At 32.2% G+C, this 27,062-nt stretch overlaps 1 protein-coding gene across 17 annotated transcripts in view; it reads right to left on the bottom strand.

Moving 5' to 3' along the window:
- LOC145694577 (uncharacterized) overlaps window positions 1-27,062 on the bottom strand; it is a 554,274-nt gene that overhangs the window by 315,236 nt on the left and 211,976 nt on the right. For all 17 annotated transcript variants that reach the window (XM_081770921.1, XM_081770922.1, XM_081770930.1 and 14 more), the window contains 15 exons: window positions 25,947-26,069; window positions 25,567-25,701; window positions 21,350-21,583; window positions 19,605-20,120; window positions 17,145-17,330; window positions 16,328-16,579; window positions 13,955-14,182; window positions 13,523-13,726; window positions 11,837-12,130; window positions 8,905-9,147; window positions 7,845-8,034; window positions 4,618-6,173; window positions 3,809-3,997; window positions 2,119-2,500; window positions 244-689 (listed from right to left, as the gene is read on the bottom strand). In XM_081770921.1, coding sequence (XP_081627047.1) covers window positions 244-689; window positions 2,119-2,500; window positions 3,809-3,997; window positions 4,618-6,173; window positions 7,845-8,034; window positions 8,905-9,147; window positions 11,837-12,130; window positions 13,523-13,726; window positions 13,955-14,182; window positions 16,328-16,579; window positions 17,145-17,330; window positions 19,605-20,120; window positions 21,350-21,583; window positions 25,567-25,701; window positions 25,947-26,069 — 5,178 coding nt within the window. The remainder of the gene's footprint in view (window positions 1-243; window positions 690-2,118; window positions 2,501-3,808; window positions 3,998-4,617; window positions 6,174-7,844; window positions 8,035-8,904; window positions 9,148-11,836; window positions 12,131-13,522; window positions 13,727-13,954; window positions 14,183-16,327; window positions 16,580-17,144; window positions 17,331-19,604; window positions 20,121-21,349; window positions 21,584-25,566; window positions 25,702-25,946; window positions 26,070-27,062) is intronic.

A 27,062-nucleotide genomic window follows, 5' to 3' on the forward strand; every position in this document is an offset into this window, starting at 1 on the left:
AATTAGACAAATAATATATTTTCCGATAATATAAATTAAAAGGTTCAGTGCATTTTAAAGAAAATAAAGGTAAGAATAGAAAGAAGGTAAGAAAATAAGACATATTTTGCACTATAATCAAACAATATAATATTTTTTTCTTTATCATCTTGACTGTTTGTTGACAACCAGTTAACTTTGACATTCCAAATTGATTTTTAATTTCTGTCATAAAATTTTAACATTTTGTGCAACAATACTTACTCATGCATTTATTGCTCTGTTTGTCACAATATTTGTCGTTGGAACAATCGTCATCGTAAATACACTCGACTTTGAAACATCCTACGTTCACATTGTTAGGATCTCCTAAGTGGCCAGCAGGACAGGAGCAAGTCGGATGATGGTCAAACACGTTGCAAATGGCGTTTGGACCACAAACAGTATCGACGCAAGGATCAGTGCACCTCAATATTCCTCCTCGACTTTCAGTACATGCCAGCGTATCACTACATGCGGCATCATTTTCACATTCATTAGGAGCAACGCAACCTGGATCTAAGAAAGGATCTCCGACTGTGCCTTCTGGGCAAGTGCACTTGTAAGAACCAGGAGTGTTAACGCATTCAGCACTTGGATGGCAGGGGTGTTCGTCACATTCGTTAATATCTCGGCAGCCCGTAGGACCAGAAATAAAACCACTGCCACATCTAGAAAGAAATTGTATAATATCAAGTGATGTATTCCATATAGACGCAGTTAAACATGTCTAGTTTCGAACTTTTTAAAAATAACTAAGTAAAACAAATTCTAAAACTAATACAGATAAACCTGAAGAATGAGTAAATATCTTCTTGCTAATTTTTGTAGTTCACTTTCTTGTTCTTGTTCACAACACTTTTTTCTAAAACAAAATTGAATAATATAGTAACCTTGCAAGAGTTTGTGTCACGCAGTACGGTCTGGTGTTCCCCTTATGAAAATCCTTTCGTACTTATTTCATTATATTACTCACAACTTTTATTACATTAGAACTTTCTTTCTGTCTCTGTAAAATCAGGATTTTCTTTTCATGTCTTTCAAGGGTATCAACTCTTCATTCACTATCAAAAACTATACCTTTTGAAAATTCACTTATTTTAACTGATAATATGATAAGATCTCATAGTCTTGACGCCCTCATAGTAGAATAGAAGTTACTCTTCATAGGTTTAAGTTTTGAAAACATTTCTTCTCTCACATGAAGCCACACACACATCAATTTGTCAGAAATTATTTGGTATGAGTAAAATGCCACACTGCATTATTATATTATATTTTATTCCATTAATCAGGTCCTTATATTATTCATTATTCTGCAATTACTTTTATCTCATAGCTAACTAAAATTATATTTTCCCCCTTCTAATACTTTTTCTCCTTAAAATTGATAAATAGATGTATTTCTTGCATTAAGTTTTGTCTCTGAGAAAACAAGAAATAAGTTATGCAGAGTAAAAGAATATAATATTTTTATTTATCTCTTTAGTGCGTTTTAGTATTCTATTATTCAATATTTCAACCTCCAATGGTTCTGAAGTCTTTACCTGATCATTTCTCAGAAGAAAACTCGAATTACTTCTTATGACTGCATATCTTAATGTTATATGACCAAAAGAAGTGGTTCGAATTTTCTTCTTATAAACAATCAGCTTAGATGAAGACCTAAGGTCCATTAGGGGTTGAAATATGGGATAATTGAATTATAAAATGCACTTAAAAAGGTAAATAAAAATATTATATTCTTATATTACATTATGAGTGCATAAAATAAAAAAAGAAAATTTAAACTTTTATACATTGTATGTAATTTGAGCAAAATATATAACCAGAGATATTTTTGTAATAAATGTATATTCCTAGTGTGTGTGATGCTTGTCGAAGCTTTTTTCCCGTTATGATGTTATTCGAACAAATCAACCAAATTCATCTGAATTTGCGTTTCAGAAACATCAAAGATACATTTCCACCTCACCAAGTATAGCTATTACCTTCACCTTGCTTACTTTAAATTTTCAGTATGATAATTAAAATGAAAGTTTGTAATTAATAGTAGTAACTCTGATGAATGTGATGACAATTTATCAATATGGTACTTACCTGCACTTACTACCGATGCAAATCTCTGTCGCTTTACAATCGCTGTCTGTTCGACAACCAGGCTGACAAGTTCCTTCTACACACACTTCTCCAGCTAAACAATTGCTGTCACTATAGCACACTTTGACGCACATGTTATTGGCGCATCGTTCTCCAACGGCACATTCACTGTTATCTCCACATGGTAACGTGCACATGTTTCCAATGCACACTTGACCTTTTGGACAATGATCAGAGGTACTGCATCCCAATGGCACACGGACACAACCTTGTTGAGGAACTGGATTGCCTTCGAAACCTTCTGGGCAATAGCAGTTCGTTGTATGAGTGATAACACGACAAAGTGCATTGGGACCACAAGCTCCTTCTCTTTGACAAGGATCTATTAAAAAGGAAGGATCATTATTAGAAAAAAAATAGTACTCGAATTTATACTAATTGTGATTATGTGTTAATTACATATTGGTTCCTACGTCTTATGATTCATGTCAATTTAAAATATTTCGAAAATATTACTTTCTCGGACAACAATAAAACCTATGATTATTAACTAAATCTATGGCCTATGGAACCCGGAGGATCAATGCCGCGTTCACAAAAGCTCTCCATTGACTTCTATCCTTAGCCAATTGGATCCAGTTTCTACTTTATATTCCTATTTCTTCTAGATCCATCTTAATGTTGTCCTCCCATCTGCGCCTAGGTCTTCCTAATGGTCGCTTTCCGATTGGATTTCTAGTTGAAACTTTGAAAGCTTTCCTACTTTCTTCCATTCTGGCTACATGATCTGCACACCTGAGCCTCCTAGATTTGATGAACCCAACGATGCTTGGTGAGCGGTATATTTTGTGCAATTCCTTGTAATTAAAATCTACTCTTATTCGTATACATTTTTGTTAACGTTATGTTTGTTTTGTCAGTTTACGTAAAAGCAAAGTTAATTTTAAAAAAAATACAATGAACATATATCGAACAATAGTAGAGAAACAAACTATTTAGTGTTACTATCACTTTCGTTTACATTTCAATATATAAACAATCAGTTGCTGTAATCCCGATTCATTTGGTTTCGCCATATCCATTTTAATCAGTTATCTGCTATGTCAAAACTTGAAGAAGCGATCCTAGTGTTCGCCTTCTCTAAATGTAATACTATAGCGTAATAAACAGTACTGTAAGTTTTGATGCTATTTTTGTTTCTACTCGTATTATGAATATTCAAATCATGTTTCAAAGCAAACCATTCAAACATTCAAAGTATATTACAAAAATTAAGATTATATTCATAGAAGTAGAGAGAGTTTGAAAAATCCACTCCTAAATTTGCAGTTTCTCACAACAACAACAACAATAAACAGAGAAGTATGTCTAATAGAATTAGTATCACTTATTTTGAGGGAGCTCACATTTTGAGGAAAATAAATTGTTAATTTGTACTATAGATATGTTTGAAATTTTCACAGTTATTTCTTTTAATCTAAATTAGATCACATTACTATTTCTTTTTCAGCAACTTTCATATAAATTTAGTATGAAATTTTAACACTGCCTTCAAACACTATTAATAGTAAAGCAAAATTGATATACTCCTTCAATTGCATCCATAAATCTTTGCCACAATTACACAACAGATCCATATTCATAATTTATGATTCATTACATTATTTGTATGAAACCTCGTGTAGCTTACCTATACATTTGCTGTTGATACAAGCTTGTTCTCGAGGACAATCCCTGTTACTTCGGCAACCCAGAAGACAGAATCCGCTGACACATGCCTGACCAGCTGAACACTGTGAGTGACCAACACACGGTAACATACACATATTGCTCATACATCGTTCGCCAAGGGCACAATCATTGCTGTCACGGCAAATGACTGCAAGAGAGAAACATACGCTCAAAATATGGCAAATATTATATAGTTATTAATTTGCAGAGCGTCTTTATATAAATAATAAGAAAAGATATCTAACCTCTAGCCTTTCTTCTTGATAGACAAAATAATTTCATTTCAAACATTAGTTATATTTACAATTGATGACTAAAATTAGAAAATATGTTGCAATATATACTTTTTGTGTGATTATAAAAATGGTAAGGAAAAGTAAAATTTTAAGAAACGGTAATTATTCAGTTCAATGCTAACACCATTTACAGTGTAAATAATTATTAATGAAAATACTGAGAGAGAAGAATTTTGTAGTAAATATGACTCTACAATTTGATTATATCAATATTCACATTGAAGTATTAATTTGTTTACGATTTACGATGATAATATTAACAAATTTTGTTTTTTTGTTCAAGGATTAACCAGAGTATAGTATATAACATGCTCAATAAAATAAATCACTTTAACTTGTGAAATTACTTGCAAGCTTTATTACAATTTTGTATTGTTAAACCAAACTTTATTATCTGAATAACCCTCAGTCTTGTAGAAGCTTATTGTTTTATTTATTTTCTAAAAAGCAATTAGAAAGTAACATAACGTACCTTTACATTGTCCATTGATGCAAAGATCGCCAAAACAGTCAGCATCTGTAGCGCACGCCATGGAGCTTCTCACACATCCTTTGTCTGGTGAGGGCATGGGATCAAATCTTGCAGGACAAGTACACACTGGACGTTTGTTTTCTATTGTACAGATAGCGTTTGGACCACAAGCTCCATCACAAGGGCTAGAACATCTTCCTGCGATACAGACGGCATCTGGAGGACAGTCCTTATCTCCGCTAGGACATGCTCCTTCGGGATGGCAACCAGTAGTATAAGGATCTCCAATATGATTAGATGGACATCTACAAGTGTAGCCTGATGGTGCAGTGTCACATAAAGCGGAAGGATGGCACGGATTTGGATTACATACTTCAGATGGAGCACATTCAACTTCAGCTATTGGATTAGGTTTAAATCCCGTTGGACAAGAGCATTGGGCTTTATGATTTTCAGCAATACATACAGCGTTGGTTCCACAAGCTTCTTCGTCACACACGTCATAGCACGTGTGATCCAGCCTGTTGCAAAGTTGATGTGGAGGGCAGTCAATGTTGTACACACAAGGAACTGTTTTACAACCAGCTTCAGGGTCATTGGGATCTCCAACGTAAAGTCCTGGAGGACACTGACATTGAGCCACATGATTATTTGCTACACAAACTGCATGGGGGCCGCACCTCACATAATTACAAACTGGTCGACACATCAAAACACCATTTTCTTCCCTACAAGCTTCAGCCTCTGGACATTCGCCATCTGTAGTACATTGGTTTCTGCGAAGAGGTCGGCAACCATTTCTGTCATTAGGATTTCCTGTATAATCTGGCAAACATTGACACAATCCTCTATGACCACTAGCAACGCAATCTGCATTTGGTGAGCAAGTGTACTCCAAACAAACAGGCGTACATTTCAAAACTCCGAGATCATCTGGTCTACAAGATGAAACATCAGGACAATCGCTGTCAGTTGTACAATCAGGTAGTGATGGTTTCTCACAAACAGAGCTTACAGGATTCCATACATATCCATCCTGACACACGCATATTGGTCTTCCATTATCAATATGACAAACTTCATTTTGGTTGCAAGCAGTGCTTTGACAAGGATCTACACATGCTCGCCGTCCCTCTATATTTATCTGACATACGAGAGTGCCTTGGCAGTCCTCGTCGTGAGCACATTTACCCTTTCCAGTGACATCTTCCAGTTGACAACCTACAGATAAATCAGTTGGATTACCGGCGAAACCTTCATGACAGATACACAATGATCGATGATTCTCAGTGACGCACAAAGCATTTGGGCCACACTGAAGCTTGCTGCAGCCGTCGACACATTTCCGAACTCCTTTCCCGTATTGGAAACAAATTTCGTAAGGACCACAGTCAAGATCGTTGTTGCAATGATCTGATTTACAACCTGTAGTGGGATCGTTGGGTTTTCCAGAAAATCCAGGCGGGCACAGACATTGCCCGCCATTACAAACAGCGCGTGGTCCACACCGCACTTCATCACAAAGATCTTTGCAACGACCTCCTTCGCAGGTGTACCTGAAAAGATAAGTGCATTTACATGAATATTATAATAACAGAGATCTATAAAAATATTGTACATATAATTATTTTGTGTCATTCTACATTTCTTAACAAAATATTTTCCAGCCTAGTATTAAACATGAAGTGTGTTAGAATAATCCGTTTTTGCCGTAGAAGATTCTGTGTTGTATATTTTATCTGAGAAGAGTTTGGATAACTTTCAGGTAGTTACAATCGTCAATCGTTATAATCGTCTTATCTAACAGTTCCGCTCATCTGTCACAAAGAGAAAGATACGTAGGAATAAAAAATATTCTTTGTATTTCACTCTGAAATAAGAAAACAAAAATTATTTTCGTTGGGTTTTTATTAGATTGATGCCTAAAAAATTAATTTTTCAAATCTTTGTTTAATTGTTTACATGAAAATAGTTAATGGTGAGTTACTCCACCAACCATAAAACAATTTCCTGATTTTTAAGCTTTGTGGAAATTTCTAAAATCAGAATAACTTGTACTTAATCAATGTTAGCTGTAGATTTAGTGGGTGAATAGTGTGATAAATAGGACCAAACTTTGAGTCGAAGAAGAGAAGGAACTACCAAATTATTTTGTGATATAATAAAGAAATAAAGATTGTTTTGTGATATAATAAAGAAATAAATTATATTTGATTAGGCGTTACGAATCAGAAAGGGGGATCAAGATGGCTGCCGGACAGATATATATATATATGAGCGTCAAACTCTCACTTTTTCAATTTTAATTTTTTAATCAGTTTTACTTTTAGACAAATATAACCCGTTTTATACAATTATTAAGATATTTAGCACAACATAACTATGTACGGTGCCACTATCCCCCATTAATTTTACAATTATTAGTGATAAGAATGTTACTTTTAACCGGCCAATCGTCCACGTGGATAAGCCATCTTGATACAAAACAAATTTCATTATTAATCAATATTAGTGATAAAGTCGACTTGGCTCTATAGTTGCAACTATATATATATACTAAAACCCCGGAAGGGTTTGAAAAATAGAATCGAAGTTGTTGATATGAATGCATTTGATTAAAGTAATTGGATCTTATTGAAGAAAACAATAATTGTGGAGTAACTAATTAATGTTTAAGGAACAAAGAATTATGCATTAGGTATTCTGGAAACAAAATTTGTGATGCAACTATTGATAGACAGCAATGAAGTACACTGATTAGAAAAGGGGCCATTTGCCCAGGTTATTGCTTTAGTTAATCTTAAGCTAGGATTTAGTTGAAGCCTAGGTAATCACTCAAGTTTGCGATGCCTTACTGATGTCCTTATCTAGTCATCTTAGAGCTATTTTTTTGTTAGAAGTAACGTTTGTACCTTATACCGGATTTTGACTAGTCAGCAGTAAGTATTTGAAGAGAAAAAAGAAAGAAACATAAGAAGTTCGGACTTTTTTTTTTTTTAACTGTACGTCAGGAAACAATTATAGAATCAATACGTGCCCTCGTAAGTTTGTCTAGTATCTGAAAGTATCTGACAACTCTTTCTTTCAGACAGAATTCAAGATTATTTATTTTTCTTGTCTAATTAGCTCAAATCTGATGGATAATTTCTTTGTATTTAATTAAAATCATCATAAATTATTATTTTTATAATTAAAGCAATATTGTGTAATTCAATTAAAAGACTTACCCTGATGGACAAGGAACGTCTCTCCCACAAGCACAAGTAGCTGGATCTTCACACACTCCTGGTCCCAGTGGCAAACACATGATAAACGGATTCCCAGCATAACCACTTGTACATCGACAATCATAGCTTCCAGGTGTATTAATACAAACTGCGTTACTTCCACATGCGTTTCCTACGCACTCATCAACATCTACAATGAAAATTAAAAAAATATATATATTACAACATGAGGAAACAGATTGCCACAAACAATTCGACCAAAATAACTCATAACTATATCTTATACTTATCTGTATTCATATATATATCAACATTAACTGTATAGTTATTATTGTTAGCATATAAAGCTTGATATAGTTAAATTGAATTGTCGGTAAAATCAGGTTTCAATTGAGGCGTTTCGAATAGTAAGAGTGAATTCAACAAAAGGTACGTGACATCTGAATGCTCGGAAATTACATTTGAGGAGATCGAATAGCAATGCTAAACTTCCTTGGACAGCCCGTTCTCGTGTCCATATGAATAGTTTGTAGAAGTCATACCTCTTTCTCTTAGAAAATAAAGTTTGTAAATTAATGGACGATTATTATGATTGTTCGGAATACATTTTCAAGAAGCTAAATTTTGTTCAGTTCGCTTTTGTTACTCGAAGTGTCTCAATTATATCTTAGCAATGAAATGTTTGTCTTGAAATTATCCTACAGATATTAGGGTTGGAAATGTTAGGTGGCAATGCTACAGTCAGTACATTTATAGTAAATATGGTACCAATAACCGAAGGTATAGATAGCCTTGGTACAAAAAAGAGAGAGAAAATAATTGATAATTTTTATTTTGCTGCAATAGATTGTTTATGTTTGTATTTTCCTAACAACAACTCACACGCTACTTGCAACACTACATTTCAACAAAAATATGACGAAACATAACATTGTGTTTAGCTTTCTTTTATAGAGATTTCATTGTAGCTGCCACTAATATTTTTATTTAAAACTATCTTGATGTATTTTAATAAGGAATAGAGCATATGAGAAACTGAAAGGGTGCATTCCATTCTTACCTTCGCACTGAATATAAGGGTTTCCAGTGTAGCCTACAGGACACACGCAATCGAAGGTATTAATTCCCTGTCTACATTCAGCTCTAGCACCACACGCGTTTGTCGCGCAAGATTTCTCCTGTGGGCCACAACCGTCATAAGGATTTCCACTTGTACCTGGATTACACACGCAGCGGTTCGTTATGCCATATTCACAGTAAGCATTTTCTCCACATCCGGGATTACATGACGGTGGAATAATAGCTGAAAATAAATTCAAGATAATATGATTATATTTTGCTCTTTAAGTACATTGATCACTAGTATTTATAAAAGAAAGTAGCATCTACTTAAATCTGCAACTATGTGGATACCATAATCTAGTTATCGTATAAACAAATAAAGGAATCAGGTAGTATTATTGGACATAGACATATCTGTGTAGCCCCGAGTTGATCTTAGTATGCTAAATTTTTGTACTCCAATTACTGAGGTAATATACTAACACACTCAGGACAACTTCTTTACTTAAACAAAAGAACGAACAATTTGATTTCGCCATTCCACAGTGTACTGCACTACCACATGATAGGCAATAAATCGCAATCAACAAGGTGTATCTATATTTATTGTTCCTCATTGGGGAATCAATTCCTTTATATTTCTTTGATGTTTTTATATTTTTTATTTTTCTTTTTTATTCTCCGTGAACAAGACTCCAGAGGAGAGCCGAAATCTTGTAAATGTAAGGAATTTTCAAGAATCAAAATTTCCAGTAACTGAGTTCATCGTTGGAGGGTTAAGAATACAGATACATCAAAGATAAGAAATTTGGATTGAAAGAAATTTGCCTTCCAAAAGAAATAGATAAAATAAACTAACAATACTTCAACGTTGAAAAAGAAAGGAAATGTCCTTCTTGCCAGCTCTACAAAAACTTAGTTGCTGAAAGTAAATTTCAATTACGGTTATGTGATTTAACTTTTGAAATTATAAGTGTTATATTTTTCTCTAAAAGGATATTTTCTTTAATCTAAATTAGATCACATTACTATTTCTTTCTCAGCTATTTTAATGTAAATTTAGTATGAAATTTTAACACTGCCTTCAAACAGTATTAATATTAAAGCAAACCTGATATACCCTTCAATTGAATCCCTAAATTTCTGCCACAATTACACAACAGATTCATCCAACAATATATTCTGATATTCTTTTTCTTTTAATTTCTTCTCTTCCGGTGACAACTAAAGATAGAGAAGTAATTATACATATTAAAAGTTCAATTATCATAATGTTAATTTGATTGAGTATCTTTAATATTTATGGAATTTTCTCATAACCATAAATATAAATGTATAATTAGTATATGTAAATGTAGTCTGGTTCAGAGATTTGGACATTATGGAAGTTTGATAAGAAATATTTAGAGAGCTTCGAAATGTGGTGTTGGAGGAAGATGGAGAAGATAAAATAGACATAAAGAGTAATAAACAAAGATGTTTTAAAACAAGATAGGAGAGAAGAGAACGCTTCTAGCCACCATCCTTCGTAGAAAGGCCAATTGGATTGGACATACCTTCCGAAGAAATTGTCTTCTTTATACCGCCATAGAAGGAAAGATGGAAGGAAAACGAGGAATAGGAAGAACAATACAAGTGATCGATGATTTGAAAAATAGAAGAAAATATTGGGGGTTAAAAGAGGAAGCTGAAAATCGAGAAGCTTGGAAGAAACATTTCCAGATCCAAACTTAAAATTAATAATAATAATAATAATAATAATAATAATAATAATAATAATAATAATAATAATAATAATAATAATAATAATAATAATAATAATAATAATTTTTCTATGGTTTATTTAATCCCTTATTGATATTAAGAAATTTATTTGTATACATAATTAAGAAAAAATTAAAAGAAGGATACTGAACCACAGAGATGGGGCAAACCTACTAAAAGAAGATGGCGAGATCTAGTGGAGGAAGACCTGACAGACAAAGAACTGACAGCTGAAATGGTGTTAAATAGATTACTATGGCGAACTCTCATCAAAAACAGCAACCTTACCTAAATGGAAAAAGCTGAGGAAGAAAATATGGAAAATCTAAATAAGTCGTGAAAAACTATTCTTGAAACTATGAAGCTATTCAACAAATAATTTCATTCTACATTCAATAATTAGTATTTTTCTGGTCTGGCAACATTGATACTTCATTTGTTTTACCATCATACTCACTTACACCTGACCATATTGACGAATTATATTAATTTAAACATTTTTCATTCAAATTTCTTATGTAAACAAGAATTTATTGTTGTCTTTTTTCTAATTTTCCCACGATGGCAAAGGAATCCAAAAGTTTGTCATACTTCTATCAGCTCGGGAATTTTTATAAGTAGATGTAATAATACTATTAAGATACCTCTCGTGAATATCTTAACTAATTTAGACAAACTAAGAATCTATTGCAAAGACGCATGATTTTGTTAAGTATAAAATGATAGTCTGAAACAAAATGTTAAATCTAGCACTTCGTGTTGCGTTTTTAGATCAAGGGCCGAAGTTAATAAATACGAATGAATGACGATGGAAAATTGAAGGAATTATTAACTAAAATAATATTTATGATGTTCGTTGATTTCTATTTGCTTTTGATTCATCTTTTAAATAAACAAACAAACAAAAAAAAAATCATAGCAGCAACTATCCTTCGTCTAAGCGATAGGGAATATTAGGAGAATGGATACCTACGTAATCATTAAGGACCAACATAAATCACTTTTATTCTTACATATACTGATCAACTATAATTGTATACAACAATATGTGATGCGATATTTCTTTCAAACAGTATGTGACTAAAGCCTTTTTAATATTCAACTCAAAAGTAGACAAAATATAATTGTATAGATTTCAAGAACAGTGCTAATAATGAAGTACTTACGTGGCATACAGAGTAAATCAGGATTGCCGATGAAAAGTGGCTGACATACGCATTTGTTGGTGTTCCTATCACACGTGGCTCCAATACCACATACAACACCTTCACATCTTTGCTTACATCTTCCGGCAATACAAACTTTGGGCTCTTCGCAAGGAGTGGAAGCCGAACAAACGTCTGGAGAGCAAGAGCCTCCAGGGAATGCGTTCCCGATAAAGCCTTCTAAGCATCTACAAGTAGGTCCTTCTGGCGTTACTATGCACTGAGCTCCGTTGCCGCATCTTACACCATCACACACTGAAATCAAAATTAATCAAATAAAGTTTCACAAATTTTAAAGTACTTAAAATATTACAATAAGCCTTTGTGTTTACTCTTTACATAAATACGAATTACCAGTTTACGTCTTAAATATATGTATATATTAATCCATTGGAAGTAGATTTAAGTGTTATGCTGTAAGCACATAACAGTGTATTTAGAAGGTAAATCCCAGACCCACATATCTTCTCAACAAGAGAAAGTGGATCTAAGAAGCATTCTATGCAGAAAAATATACTACTTACCCTTTGCGAGTACATTTCGCGATTGACGATCTACACTTTGCGAGTACTAGTCGTCATGTGATTGAAACGTTTAAATACTTCGTGCGACTACGTCATATGATAACAATGGGTTCATATTTTACTAAGTTTATTAACAGTTTTATTTATTTATTTATTTTATCATATTTGTTGTGTGCAAGGACTTTTATACATATATAATAATGCCTGTAGCGACTTTTTTTTTTTTTTTTTTTTTTTACACAAACTTCAATGTTTAAATCTAGTAACATCGCAATTTGTAAATTTAACATTTACTGTTATATTTCCTACTTTAGCTTTCTACTTTCAAAACGACCGTATAATGTTCAATTTAAGTCAATTGTCCACATTATACATGGACATATCAACACAAGCTATTTGTCAATCAGATGTTTCGATGTTCTTCTTTTCTAATTTCTTCTCTTCTGGGCATAATTATAGATAGAGACGTAATTAGATCTAATAGAAGTACAATTATCATAATATTTTAATTTGATTAAATATCTTTATTATTTATAGATTTTCTCATTAACATAAGTATAGATCTATAAGTAGTTTGCTAATATAACTTCAACTGACCAAAGCAGTACATGTATTTTAAGAATATATATATATATATATATGTCACAGTTTCGGCTAGCCTTCCTCAGACACATGTGTTATCTTATATAATGTGTCTAAGAAAGATTATGTTACATAGCCGAAATTGTAACACAGATATATATATACTATATAGTCTTAAAATATATGTACTGCTTTGGTCAGTTGGAGCTTTATTAGCAATCTTGAATTTTCCAAAGCTACAATGAATAATTTACTATAATTAGTATATGTAAATGTAGTTTTTTTGTTTACGAAACAAATGAAAGCATATTTTCTTTGCTTATTTATATTAGAATATTAATTCTGTAGTTTAAAAATATATTTACAGTGTATTTAAAAAGAAAAGAGTATAAGAAATATTTTTATTTTATAATCACTTTTATTAACTAAATATTACTTAATGATTTATTGTATTGGACTTTGCTCATATAATACCTAGGTAGCAAATAGTTCTTATAAAATGCATTCTAAAGTTCTTGGTAGTAATAACAATTTTACTTACTTGAAACACACTCTCCTGTTGGTCCTTCAGTGTATCCAACTAGACATCGACACCAAGCGGCATGATCTTGTGCCTCGCAATAAGCATTTGCTCCACATGGTAAAGTATTGCAAGGATTTACACATGTGCCTTCCGAACAGGACAGTTGATTAGGACAATCATCATTGTGTACACATTCAGTTTTTGGTGTACCTTCTCCTTTGCCTGCAAAATAAGAATGATAAGAAAATGTCTTTGTTGAGAAAATTAAGTAAATCTAGCTATAAGAAGAAATTAAATAGTGAAAGATATATTTGGTTAATCGGTTAAAAAAAAAGTGACAAATTAGGCAGGAATATCACACACTAATAAGAGAGATCTATAATTATTTAACTTTCTCTCGCTTACATTTTAATAATAGCATGAATATATTGTACGAAATATATTACTTACACCCAGTGTTGTATGGATCTCCAACCATTCCTTTGGCACAGACACATTTGTAACTTCCTTTCTCATTCAAACAATGTGCTCCGTAGGCACATGGATTGTCTCGGCATTCGTCAATATCTGTGCAGCCAAGCAAAGGATCGCCTTGATATCCTGTTTCACACATACATTTCGGCGGGTCAGTAGGCGTACATTTTGCATTGATCCCACAGGGGTATCTCTCACATGGACCTATGAATTAAGGCGGAAAAAGTAACAGTGTTTAGCAAATTGGTATTTTTATATTTGAAATGCATTTCAAGAAGTTGAATATACAAATTGTCATGGTTCGAGTCTTCATCAAACTATCGTTCAGATTGTTTAACAAAATTGTAATTTCACAAAAATAAGAAAGGAGTAGCTCATGATAGAAATTATGTTACAATACAATATTAATTACATTTATACACATTCACTTTATTGCAACTTTCTCTTTCCTTCTGAAAGTAATAAAATTCCCATAATTATATAGTTTTGTATGGATGATGGTATAATATTCTACTGGACATCGCAGCAGGTATCTTATTACTGGGGATTTATCAGTTTGAGTTAGAAAATTATCTAGAAGAATGGTGTAAGAGTGTAACTGGGTCATTAATCGACAAGGTGTTATTGGATCAAAAGATCAAAAGATATTTCAATCAAAAATTTTCTTGTAGGTCTTATATCTGGAGAACTACATATAGTGTAGAAAAACTCAAACTATCACTTAACTCAGTATGATGTGCTCATTCCGTAGAAAATACGAAAACTCGATTTAGGAGCTGTTCAAAAATTTTGTGGCCCCTGATCCAAAAACTAATTATCAGCTAAGATATCGCAATCCTTTGATCCGTTTTTTTATCATTCCTAAAATTATTGTTTTTATGTTTAATCGGACAATGTATTGAGATTTTGTGCGAACAACTGAAGTACGTTACTATGGAAGAAAAATGAAATTAAATCTTTGAGTTTTACGTCCCACGATTATGCCGGTTAGACTAAAGGAGACGGTGATGATGAGTAATGAATGAAATGGTGGAATGAAGAAAACGGGAGGAAACGGGAGAACCCCGAGAAAACCCACGCACACGGTGTTTGTCCACCACAAAGTTCACTTGGCGGGGGCTGGGATCGAACCCGGGACCCCAAGCACTAGAGGTGAACGCTCTACCACTGAGCCACCGCGGCCCCTACGTTACTATGGATTTTTTGTTTATGTACTAGATATCTTTTAAGTGTGAAATTGGGCAAAAAGTGGCGTAGGTTATTGGAATCGTTTTCGCTATCTAGTTAAGTACGATCTAAAAGCAAAAGACTAACATGTGAAGCAATTAACTTGAGATAGCTGTTGACGTATAAGGTACGACAAAATAAGATGCTTGAAGGTTACACATCCATAAATCTTAGTGGTTACTATACTAGATGTGCATGTATCAAGAAGTGTATAAGTGTATTAAAGTTTGAAAGTAGTCTGCAAAGAGCTACTACATTTCTTGTTAGTTAATTAAATATCAACAATTTATAGTATCCCATTTACTAAAGACAAGTTTTATTAAATATTTATACGTATTACTAAACGTTAATGCAAAGTTAGTAACAGTAACTTAAACAGGCAATTATTTTAATATTATTACTTAAAGTTATAGGTTAAATTTACTACGTGTCTCTTTTTTAGCTCTTACCTCGTCATTTCACTTTCAAAAATAACATATATCAAGCAAAATAATGACCCTGTACAAAATAATTTAATTTTTCTATCTTGTTTTACAGTTAATAAAAAGAAATAAAACTTCAAATATCTTTCTCTTTTTAATTCTGAGATTCATGCACAGAAATTTTTATCAAGGAGCATGCTTCTTTCTGTGAGTTTTATATTTTATTCATTTGAAGCTGGATACGGAACCAAGGGCGAATGTGAGATTATTTAAATGATTTTTTCTCTATAATTATGAATATATGGCCAGTAAAGAGAACATGAGCTAATAAAATAGACGAAAGCAACAAAATCATTGTTTGTTCCCGCATAGCCATTGGTCTAGAATCAACCCAGTCTGGGGTTGTTGTTAATAAAAGTTACTAGCTGGATCCTAAGAATGATTGGCACCATTTTTCCGGATTTCAAGGGTCAGTACTATTAAACTATAAGATGAACTACAATTGATGGACGATATAAATATAGACAGAAACCACGCCAAGACGACAAGCTTAGCTGAGAAGCGTAGTGCATGAAGCTTCCCAACTTGCATCAAATTATTTATCAATGATGGCAGAGTACGCTGTAGTTCCATTATTTTAATTATATAACACGTTACAGTGTGGAAAAGAAGAGGAGACTTTTTTATGCAGATCACTTACTTTTACATTTATTTCCATCGGATGGATCGCTGAAGTACGGTGGTGGGCAAACGCATTCTCCTGGTTGAACACATCTTTCGTTTGACGAACAATCCCCATCAGTGACACAACGTATCTGATCAGGAGAGCAGATGCCATTGTAAGGGTCTCCACTGTAACCAGTGGGACAAGAGCATTCATAGGAACCTTTCCGATTGATACACTCTGCTCCGAAACCACATACTTGACGTCCTTCTGTACACTCATTTATATCTGAAAGGGAAGAGAAGAAAATTATTATTATCATTATTATAAATTTCATCAAAATTGAAATAATAAACTTACTTTTGTTATATTTTTAACATTTAAATTACTATCAGCAAAACTAAACGAATTGGTTATTTTCAAAATTTATCTCTGACTAGGTAGAGTTAAGATTGTAATTTTGTCAAACTAATTAATGATGTTTCCTTATAGAATAATAAGATATTTTATTAACGATAGTCTACCAGACACAACATATATCAGTTTGCTCTTCATACTTACATTGTATTGATTCTTAGTTTGAATCAAGAAATTTAATTGTAGCTATAAAACGTTATTTCATTTTTGCAGGTAAGACCAATAAAATACTAAGTGTCATTATTTCTTTCTTATCGGAGAAAAACGGTTATTCCTAAGAATATAAATATTGATACTATGCTTATATGGTTCTATTTACAACAATATTTTTAACTTAGGACACACATTTGTGATCCAATATTGAAAAAAAAAAAAAAAAAAAAGTAGACAAATTCAAATCTACTATTACGGTATCTCTTGTTGTGTGAATACTCACCTTCGCAAGAACCATCTTGAGTTGTTTTGTATCCTTTGGGGCACGCACAATAACTGACACCGCCAGCAATTGTAATGCATTCAGCACCTGGTGGACAAGCTTCCTTTTCAGAGCATCCCGCTAACACACAATTACCATTGACAATCTGGTAAGGTGGTTGGCATTGACACTCCAAAGAATTGCATTCTGAAATACAAGAAGAAATTATCATTAAAGTAAAAAACTATGAGAGAATATATTTCAGTCTTGAATAGTAATGACAATACCAACAAAGTGTATCACATATTAAAAGTGTATTGGTATTACTGTATTATATTTTAGTTTTACGTGATAGTTTAGTTCTATTTTAGTTTTTTTTTATTTCTCTTTGAGGTTGAATGCTAATAGAAACTACGATAGTTTTCCGAAGTATCGATTTATAAACAGGCACGATAGGATTTAATGTTTACGGGGTATCCTCAATCTACAACTTTTTCGTATTTAGAATAAAGTGTATGATATTATTACACCTTTAAGGAACAGATAATTAAGCAAATATTCACCATGAAGCAAACGCGACTATAAGTTTAAAAATATTTTGTGTGTTACAACAAAAATTGCTTTCGTTATATTACACCCTTTTTTTCTGATGTATAAAGTAAGATGTTCAATTTTAGTAACGTATATGATCGTAATATGTTTTACTTATTATTTTCTTCACAAATATGTCATCGTACATCATTAAGAAACCTTAATAAATTTGAAACAAACTATTTTATTTATTATTGTTGTAAGTTATTTCATGACATGTTATATTTCGGAAATTGTTCCATTGAAAATTTATTTTGTACGGATTGTAGAGTTTTTGCTTTGGGCTAAGTATTTGCTATTTGCTCATATCTATCTATCTTTACATACATACATACATACATACATACATACATATATATCTATATATATATCTATATATATATATATATATATATATATATATATATATATATATATATATATGTGTGTGTGTGTGTGTGTGTGTGTGTTGATATAAATAAATAAATAAATAAATAAATAGATAGATATATAATATTATATAAAAATTACAAGGATCTTGTTTCTGATCGCACCACCGGAAAACGACTGAACTGTTTGAAATAAATTTTTGGATATAGTTGTCAGCTACTTCGGACTTGGTCTTGATCATGTTTTTTTTTTTTTATTTATTTATTTATTGAAATACAAATACTAAAGAGAAGCGGGGAGTTAAATTTTATGCGTAAAATTGAGTTTCTCACGATCCTCTTAAGTTACGAAGATGAAATTTGGGTATAAATTCCTCATTAAAAATAAGCGGACATGTACTCCAACGTTTCTGAAATCTTCCGTTTTAAGAGAAAAAAGGGAAACATTTTATATATTTTTTCTTCATACTAAAAGTGATGTTGAGTTTGTTTGTGATCACACCATAGGGAAACAATTAAAAAGATTGGAATGAATTTTGGATCACAGTAATATCTACTTTGATCTGGGCTTTTATCATGCTAGTTTGATTCTAAAACACATCCTAAGGGGGCTAGTGTGGGTTCAAAATTTATGTAAAAAACAGCATTTTACGAACCCGTCAAGATTAAAAATAAATGGATACGTGTCCCAGCATTTTTTAGATTTCCCATTTTAAGAGGGGGAAGGAGAGCATTCTTTAAATATATTTTTCCCCATTGAAAGCAAGTTGTCTGTTGTTTCTGATCGCATCACGGGGAAATTGTTCAACAGCTTGAAATGAAGTTTTGGAACAAAGGTAGTACCTACCTTGAGCTGAGTATTTATAATGTTATTTCAATCAAAGGGTGTACCCAAAAGAAGTAGAGGGGACTCAAAATTTCAGCTAATAACACATTATCTCACGAGCCCGTAAAGTTAGGTGAATGGAACGTGGTAGGTAAACTCCTTAATAAAAATAAATGAACATAAGCCCCAATATTTTTGAAAATTTCCATTTTAAGGGGGGGACTTTTATATAATTTCTTTCTTCACATTGAAATCGAAGTTTCTTGAAGTTTGTGATCACTCACAAGGAAAAGGTTCAACAGTTTGAAATTAATTTTTGGAAGCTAAGATTATTATTTCATATACCTTTGATTAAAGGGCGCATTTTATGGGGATAGGGGGGTCAAATTTATGCCAAAAGTTAAATAACTAATGAGGGTTTTATTGTTACTCGTTCATTGATATGTGTATTCTAAAGAGGAAAGAAGGCTCAAATATTTTTCATAAGTTTATTCACCCCGTGTGATGAACGGGCATTTCAGCTAGTATATATATATATATATATATATATATATATATATATATATATATATATATATATATATATATATATATAATTATGTTATAGTATGTCAAGTATGCTAAGCTGATCTTCAGAAATCTATAATATATACAAGAATAAATTAGATTTAACTGTTCTTGTAAATGCGTCATTACCTTCACAGAGTGAAAATGGGTTTCCATTATATCCAGGTGGACACTGGCATTCGTAGCTTCCAGGCAAGTTTTTACAGACAGCGTTGAGTCCACACGCTGACTTTTCTCTAATCTCCAAACACTCATTGATATCTCGACATTTCCCAGAGTCAGGGTCTCTAGTGTATCCTCGTTGACATATGCAAACACTACTTCCAACGAATTCATCTTTTACACATTGTTCTCCCAATGGGCATGGCTTGTCTGGGCTGCAACTGTAAGGCACTTCGGCTTCTTTACATCCATCTCTATATGGGTCTCCAACAAATCCATTTGGACACTGACAAGAGAATTTTCCTGGTTCGTTGTTGCAGATTGCACCCTGTGCACATGGGTTTCCAGAGCACTCATCGATATCAACACAGCCTTGTACTCCATCTGCTGTACCGGTATAACCAGGAGAACACAAGCATCTAGCCTCATCATTTATTAACATACACTGAGCATTCGGGCCACAGAATACTTCTTCACATGGATCTGTTGTGTAACAACAAAGAAACAAATTAAAATTCGTACGATTATTAACATACATGCAATATTTTAAAAAAATACAGGGTGGAAATTTATTTTCAGAGTCACATGATGATTGCTGAACCCTTGAATTATAGAACACACTACCGGACTATATACAATTAAACAATTTCGCAAGAAGAAACTTAAAAATACAGTTCCTTATTTCATTCATATGTATCACAAATCTTCTTGATCTTAGATTACATTAATTTGATTTGAATGGGTTTAGTTAGATTAGATTAGTTCTGTTACCACAATTATTTAAGAATATGATTATGTATTGTCACTAGAAGCTACCAAAATTTTATTTGTTCTAGTTTTTGTAACGATAATATTACAAAATATGATCCAAAAAAAAGTAAAATAATCGCTTTTGTAAGATGACAGTAAATAGGAGTGAAAAATTAATATGATCACGTTTTTGTAGCAGAGGTCTTTGATAACTTGCAATGCTACGAAGTTGTAAAAGAGGGCAACTCTTTCATCACGAAGAAGTTTTTTGTGAGTAAATAAAATTAATGAAACTAGGCGAACACGCTACTGTAATATAATCAATGCTGGTTAGCTACTTGCCAAGATGCTGATGAGTTTGAGAAAACCCCAAAATTTGTGAACATCATAATGGTTTGGAGAGTAGTATAGTCTCATTACTTTTTTTTAACGAACTATCTGTGTTTGATTTGGGGTGTGAATTATCGTTTTGAACGCAATTTTTTATTATTATTTTTCAAATTGTAAAATATGAACACTAATGGGATGCAGTAGTAAATTTTTCAAGTCCGAATATTGGTGGGATGAAAGATGGTGAAGTATTGTGATAAGAGCAGATGCTATGCGTGACGAGACTTGTGAGACCCAAACGATTATTTGATTATTTTTTTTTTTAAATCATAGGCTTAGAACAGGCACCACCACCGAACCTGAAACCACGTTCATGGAAAGCATACATAGCGTCGGAATCAAATTGTGACGCTGCAGTTTATAAATATCCGTGTTTCATTGTGACTTAAGTGTCTTATAAATTTCAAGTCACGTTTATTACGTAAATGTTTCGTATTATTTTTGTTTCGAATTTTAGCTTCAAATTGCTAATAATTTGACTCTTATATTTTAAGTTATTGGTACATATCTATTAAACATTAGAGTTTTCTAAATATTTTAAAATATTTATATTCAAGAAGAGTGAAACTTACGTCTACAGTCATTTCCAATGTTTGGTTCTGGACAAAGACATCTGCTTTGATCATCACAAACGGCATTTCCTGGACAGTCATTGTCTTTGTTGCAACGGACAACTGCAACACATTTGGTACGTGGATCTGGGTCTGGAATCGAGCCTTCGGGACATTCACAAGAATATGACCCAGGACTGTTTTTACATATTGCACCAGCACCACAAGAATCCGGTCGATTACATTCATCAACATCTAAAAGAACATCAAATAATTTAGTAAATTGTGCATATCTTCTTTTCAACACCTCCACACATTATATATGTACATAATATACATATGCACATAAGTATACATATAAAAGTACAAATACATATGTACAGACATAGCAAGTGTTTATACAGAAGGCGTGAGAGAGGGTGAAATATGAAGAGGTGAGGTGGGTAGAAGCGTATAAGTGTTCGTTGTTAATTTACAGAACTTATAAAAGTCAAGCCCATCCATTGTAACTCATTTACCATCTTTCAAACTACTTATACATGCATATACATGCCATCTTAACTGAAGACAAGTTATAGTAACGTCATTCCTACCTTTCCTGATCTATTACGAAGTACGTCAAAGGAGTTACATTCAATTAAGTTTAGATCAAGCAGATCAATCACAGAAGTCCTGTTCTATTAGAAAGTATCTCAAAGAAAGTATACTGAAGTATTTATTTAAGAGTAACATGGAATATTCATTTACAAGGAAACGCGAGCTTAAATCCTTGTTCAAAAGTTCAATAGAAGAATATTTGCTCTCACCAGGAGTCTTGTGTTGCCATGGACCACCCCAATAATCTTTCAAACGAGAAAAAGAATGCCTTTTTTCTGTGAAAGGATTAACATTTCATGCTAAAGAGATTCTCATTGTCATTAAGAAGTTGTAATTACAAATAATATCGCCCAAAATACGGTATTTTATAATACAGAAGACTAAAAATTTGTATCCTACTAATTTTAAAAGATACCAAATAAAACAAAAGTTTTATCAATTGATATACTCTGTAATATCCACTTTTATACTAAGAAGTTACTTCCTGTTGGAATTAATTGATAATCTTTGACAAAAGTATACGTTAAACTACAGAATTGCAAGAATGGAAATTAATTGCCAGTTTAAATTGAGTATACTTTACGGAAAAAAATTTGCTGATAACAAAATCTAGAATTTAAGTTAAATTCCTGCTGTGTATAATAAGCAAGTAACTAGTTCGACTTTTTAAATTTCATTACAGAAGAAAAAAAAAACTTTGCTAATCGTTTGGAAAATTAATATTCACAGTTTATAATATGTAATATGAAATCATTATTAAGATAACCCATTTCCTCTCTTGTGCAAATTACGAAGTAAGTGTTTTAATAAAGGTTAATAGCCAATTCACCACAACCATCACCAAGACCAGCATACTCATTCTATTTAAATTGAAATTTTAATCTGAACAATAACCAAACATAGACCATGAAGAAAATATATTGTCGGCGTTTAGGCAGAAGTCACTAACTCCAAAAACATACGAGTGGAGTTAGGTACTTCTTCCAGTACGAGGACACTATATAAGATGAAATACATGACGTTCTGATACATATTATAAGGCTAGATGTAGCATATGACATTGATAACCACGTTTAGCATCACAATTTCATCTGCTACATCTAGCCTGACAATGTTAGAATATCGTGCATTTCACCTTGCGTATCGTCCTAGTACTAGAAGAAGTACCTAACTCCATTTGTAAGTTTTTGGAGTTAGTGACTTTTGCCTGAACACCGACGATATATTTCGCAAAAAATATACAGTATATAAAATTTATATGGAGTAATACGGCAATAAATTTAAATATCGTAATGCAAAAATTATAATTAATTGTAATACTAATTACAATTTAGATTAATTGTAATACTAAAAGAAAGGCAAACTTTATAATTAAAAGGTAATAGCTAATTGTTGTGGTTATTGTTCATATATTTAGCAGTTAATTTAATATTAGACATTGGAATAGTTCTGGTTTATTTGTTTGTTTTAGTTTTCACACTTTATTACTAACCACATTCATGAAATGCATCACCCAGGAACGGTTTAGGACATGAGCATGTAAAACTGCCTGGTATGTTAGTGCATTTGGCATTCAAACCACATGGGAAGGGGTAACCAAGGCACTCATTGATGTCTGTGTAAATTAAAAATGGCATTGCATAGGTTAGTATAATTTTATTGCTATTAAAAATAATAAAAAAAGGAAGAAGCGTGTTGTTAGCTGCATTTAGTATGAGATTACCTGTTAATATAGTAAGTGTTATTAATTTGGTATCACATCTGTATTTGTTCTTAGTAAAGAGAATTAGAAATAATTAGAAAGTTGCGTTAAGTATAAGAGAAGCATAGGAAAGTGACAAAATACAACTAAGAATATTTTTATGAGATTACTAACTTAGATTATTTTTAATATTATTAACTAGGACATAATACTATCAGTGGCGTACGCAGGAGAGAGAGTTCGAGATTTAAACCTCTTCTCCTTGAGTGAAATATTATGGAAAATAAACACTTGTGGCACCTACCATCAAAACTCACCACCTTTATATACCGAAATTGAGTTTGTTCTAGATTTGATCTAAAGAGATTCCATTGAAACAGAATTTTGTTTGAAAACTCAATATATCTTACTAAAAAAACTAGTTCAGATATGGGATTTTGTATACGTATATAAGGACACGTTTTTTGTAAATTATTCGAAACTAGGTAAATGGTTAATTTGGCGGATTTTGATACTAGGCGCTTTATTCACTGTATTATATATATATATATATATATATATATATATATATATATATATATATATATATATATATATATATATATAAAACTCACGCTTGCCCTGAATGAATGGATATGAGATTGATTGGAGCCTCAACTCTTAATAATTCTGCGTAAGACACTGAGTACTACCACTAAAAATTAACACGTGAAACACAGTAGCTCTTAAAACAATAGTAGTGCCTTCTATTGTACGCAAATTCAACTAGAAAACCTTCAAAGAAGAGAAAAATTAGCTCTTTAGAATTCAAAAATTGTGTTTCTGTTTTTCCAACAAATATATCTGCCTTCTCCTAACATTAGTGCTAAGACATATTGATAAGATTTTCTCTATCACTTTGCTTTTTATTGCAATAATAACGCTAGTATAACAATGCATTTATGACGAATAACTTCCGTTCCCTGATATTTTATTTTATTTTATTTTATTTTATTAGAAGATACAGTTATTTGTTCTATTTTGAAGTTTTTCATCTCCTTCCATATTCAATATTGCTTCCAGCTACACACACACACACACACACACACACACATATATATATATATATATATATATATATATATATATATATATATATATATATATATATATATATATATAAACAAATGTGAAATATGTTTTATTCCTTTAAAACAAATTGTTAATGTGTTCTGGAAACTAGAGCAAAATACGACACTATTCACATTTACTGTTATAAAACTTGAGGGTGTATTGGAAGTTTAGCTATTACTGCTATCAGTTTTCATAAAGCGGAAGTTTTCATAAAATGTTTAAACATTTTCAAAAAGCAAATTACTTCTTTTGTAATTACTATTGGCATAAAATATTACATCATCTTGTCTTTAAGATACATACTCCCATTTGCCCCCCTCCCCCAAAAAAAAAAAAAAACAATATATGAACGGAATGAAATTTAAAAATCAAAACAAAGATTCCTATGTGTATACTTCAAATTCAAATATGTAAATAAATTGTGTAATTCTTAATTATGTAAATAAATAAAATAGAAATTAAGATAGATCAATAACAAAATAATCGCAAAAAAGTATTTACATTTCAAAATTTGTTAGCTTTTAACTTGTTACAAAATACTTACACTTACTATCCAAGAAGCAAAACTTTCTTGTAATATTTGCTGGAGCAATATTTCTAGTCAATACTGAAAGACTTAACTAAATATCTGAAAAGCTGTTATATCAATAAATTCATATTGAATAAGTTTAAACGAACATATATATACCGCTATTACAATTTTCTGTGTCAATATTCAAAGCCTGTAGTACTCCCAATATTTAATATAAATTTATTATTAAATAGGTAAGAAAGATCTCTATTGTTGCATAAAATATAATTTAAATTCTGTTTTGCAGGTACTTACCTAGACATTGTTTGTAAGCATTGCCTGAATATCCGGGAGGACATTGGCATGTGAAGCTTCCGGGTGTGTTTGTACATACTGCATCAGTACCACATCGTCCAAACGGTCCGTTAGACTTGTCACATTCATCAATATCTAGAAAGGAAAAAGGACAACTTCTGTGAAAAATTGGTCAGACAAAACTCTTTCTTAGAATATATATGTAAATATTCAACCATTAATTCAAATGTTTATAAAAATCCACTGAAATAAAACTACGAACCATTATAAGATAATTTTTATCGAGATATTTGCTAGGAAAAATTGGTCAGTTAGAGCGCAACAATTGAATCAAATTACTTTTGGAAATTAAAATTAATGTTATCTGTAGAACTACTTACCCACGCATCCTGCTGAAATATCGCTCGGATTAAATGACCAACCATCTTCACACATGCAGTATGCTTCTTGACCATCTGGTTTACAATAGGCGTGGGCTCCACATTTGACATCTTCACAAGGGGCTACACAACGACCGCAAAATATTAATAACATTTTACAAAGAACAAATTGCGTATAATTTTATCAACTTATGTATATGTAATTTTTGTTCTATGATATATTATAATGCTTATACGTAAATATCTTATGATACAGTAATAATAAATTTCATTCGCTTTTTATATACTCAGCTCTGGGAACTCCGTATGGTTAGCGCTCATAGTCCCGAGTTCCGTTTCCGGTGTTCACTCAGCATCGCGAGAAAACTGAGGACCTACTTGAACTAAAGGGTTGCGAACTCCAAACTAGAAAGCCAGATATGATGATGACTGAAATTATTGCGCTAACACACAACATTCAACTGAAAACCGTCAAGTTCTCAGCTCGGCAAGGAATTAGTTCAAATTAATGCTTTCAAATCTTAACTACTAAACATTTTATATGGGTAAGAGAAAATATCTCTCTTTTATTTTGACAATTTAATCCCTTGTAATAATAATAACAATAATAGAAGTTTTACATAAACAATTATGCCGCTAGGCTAAAGGAGATGGTGATGATGAGGAATGAATGAAATGGTGGAATGAAGAAAGTGAGAGGAAACGAGAGAATTCCGAGGAAACCCACGCACACGGTGTTTGTCCACCCCAAAGTTCACTTGGCGGGAGCGTTTGAACCCAGCACCCCATGCATGAGAGGTGAAATCCCTACCACTGAGCCACCGCGGCCCCCTATTACTGTGTAAGAGTTTCGCTAACTATCCACTTCGCTTCAACAGACACTCAAAAGTGTCTGATGAAGCCAAGTAGATAGTTCACGAAAATACTACACGTTAATAGTTTTTACAATAAAATTATTCTTCTTTATATTCTCGATTTAGAATATATTTGTTTAACTCATACAAAAATTTATTTTTTAAGCAAACCCATATATTTTATTTATTTATTTTTTAATATCTTTAGGTACGTGCCTACCTGATAATGTTAATCTTACATTTAACATACTAGAAAAAAGAA

The sequence above is a fragment of the Thermobia domestica genome, chromosome 9 (assembly GCF_964235325.1).
Source record: "Thermobia domestica chromosome 9, izTheDome1.hap1.1, whole genome shotgun sequence".
NCBI classification, from domain to species: Eukaryota; Metazoa; Arthropoda; class Insecta; order Zygentoma; family Lepismatidae; genus Thermobia; species Thermobia domestica.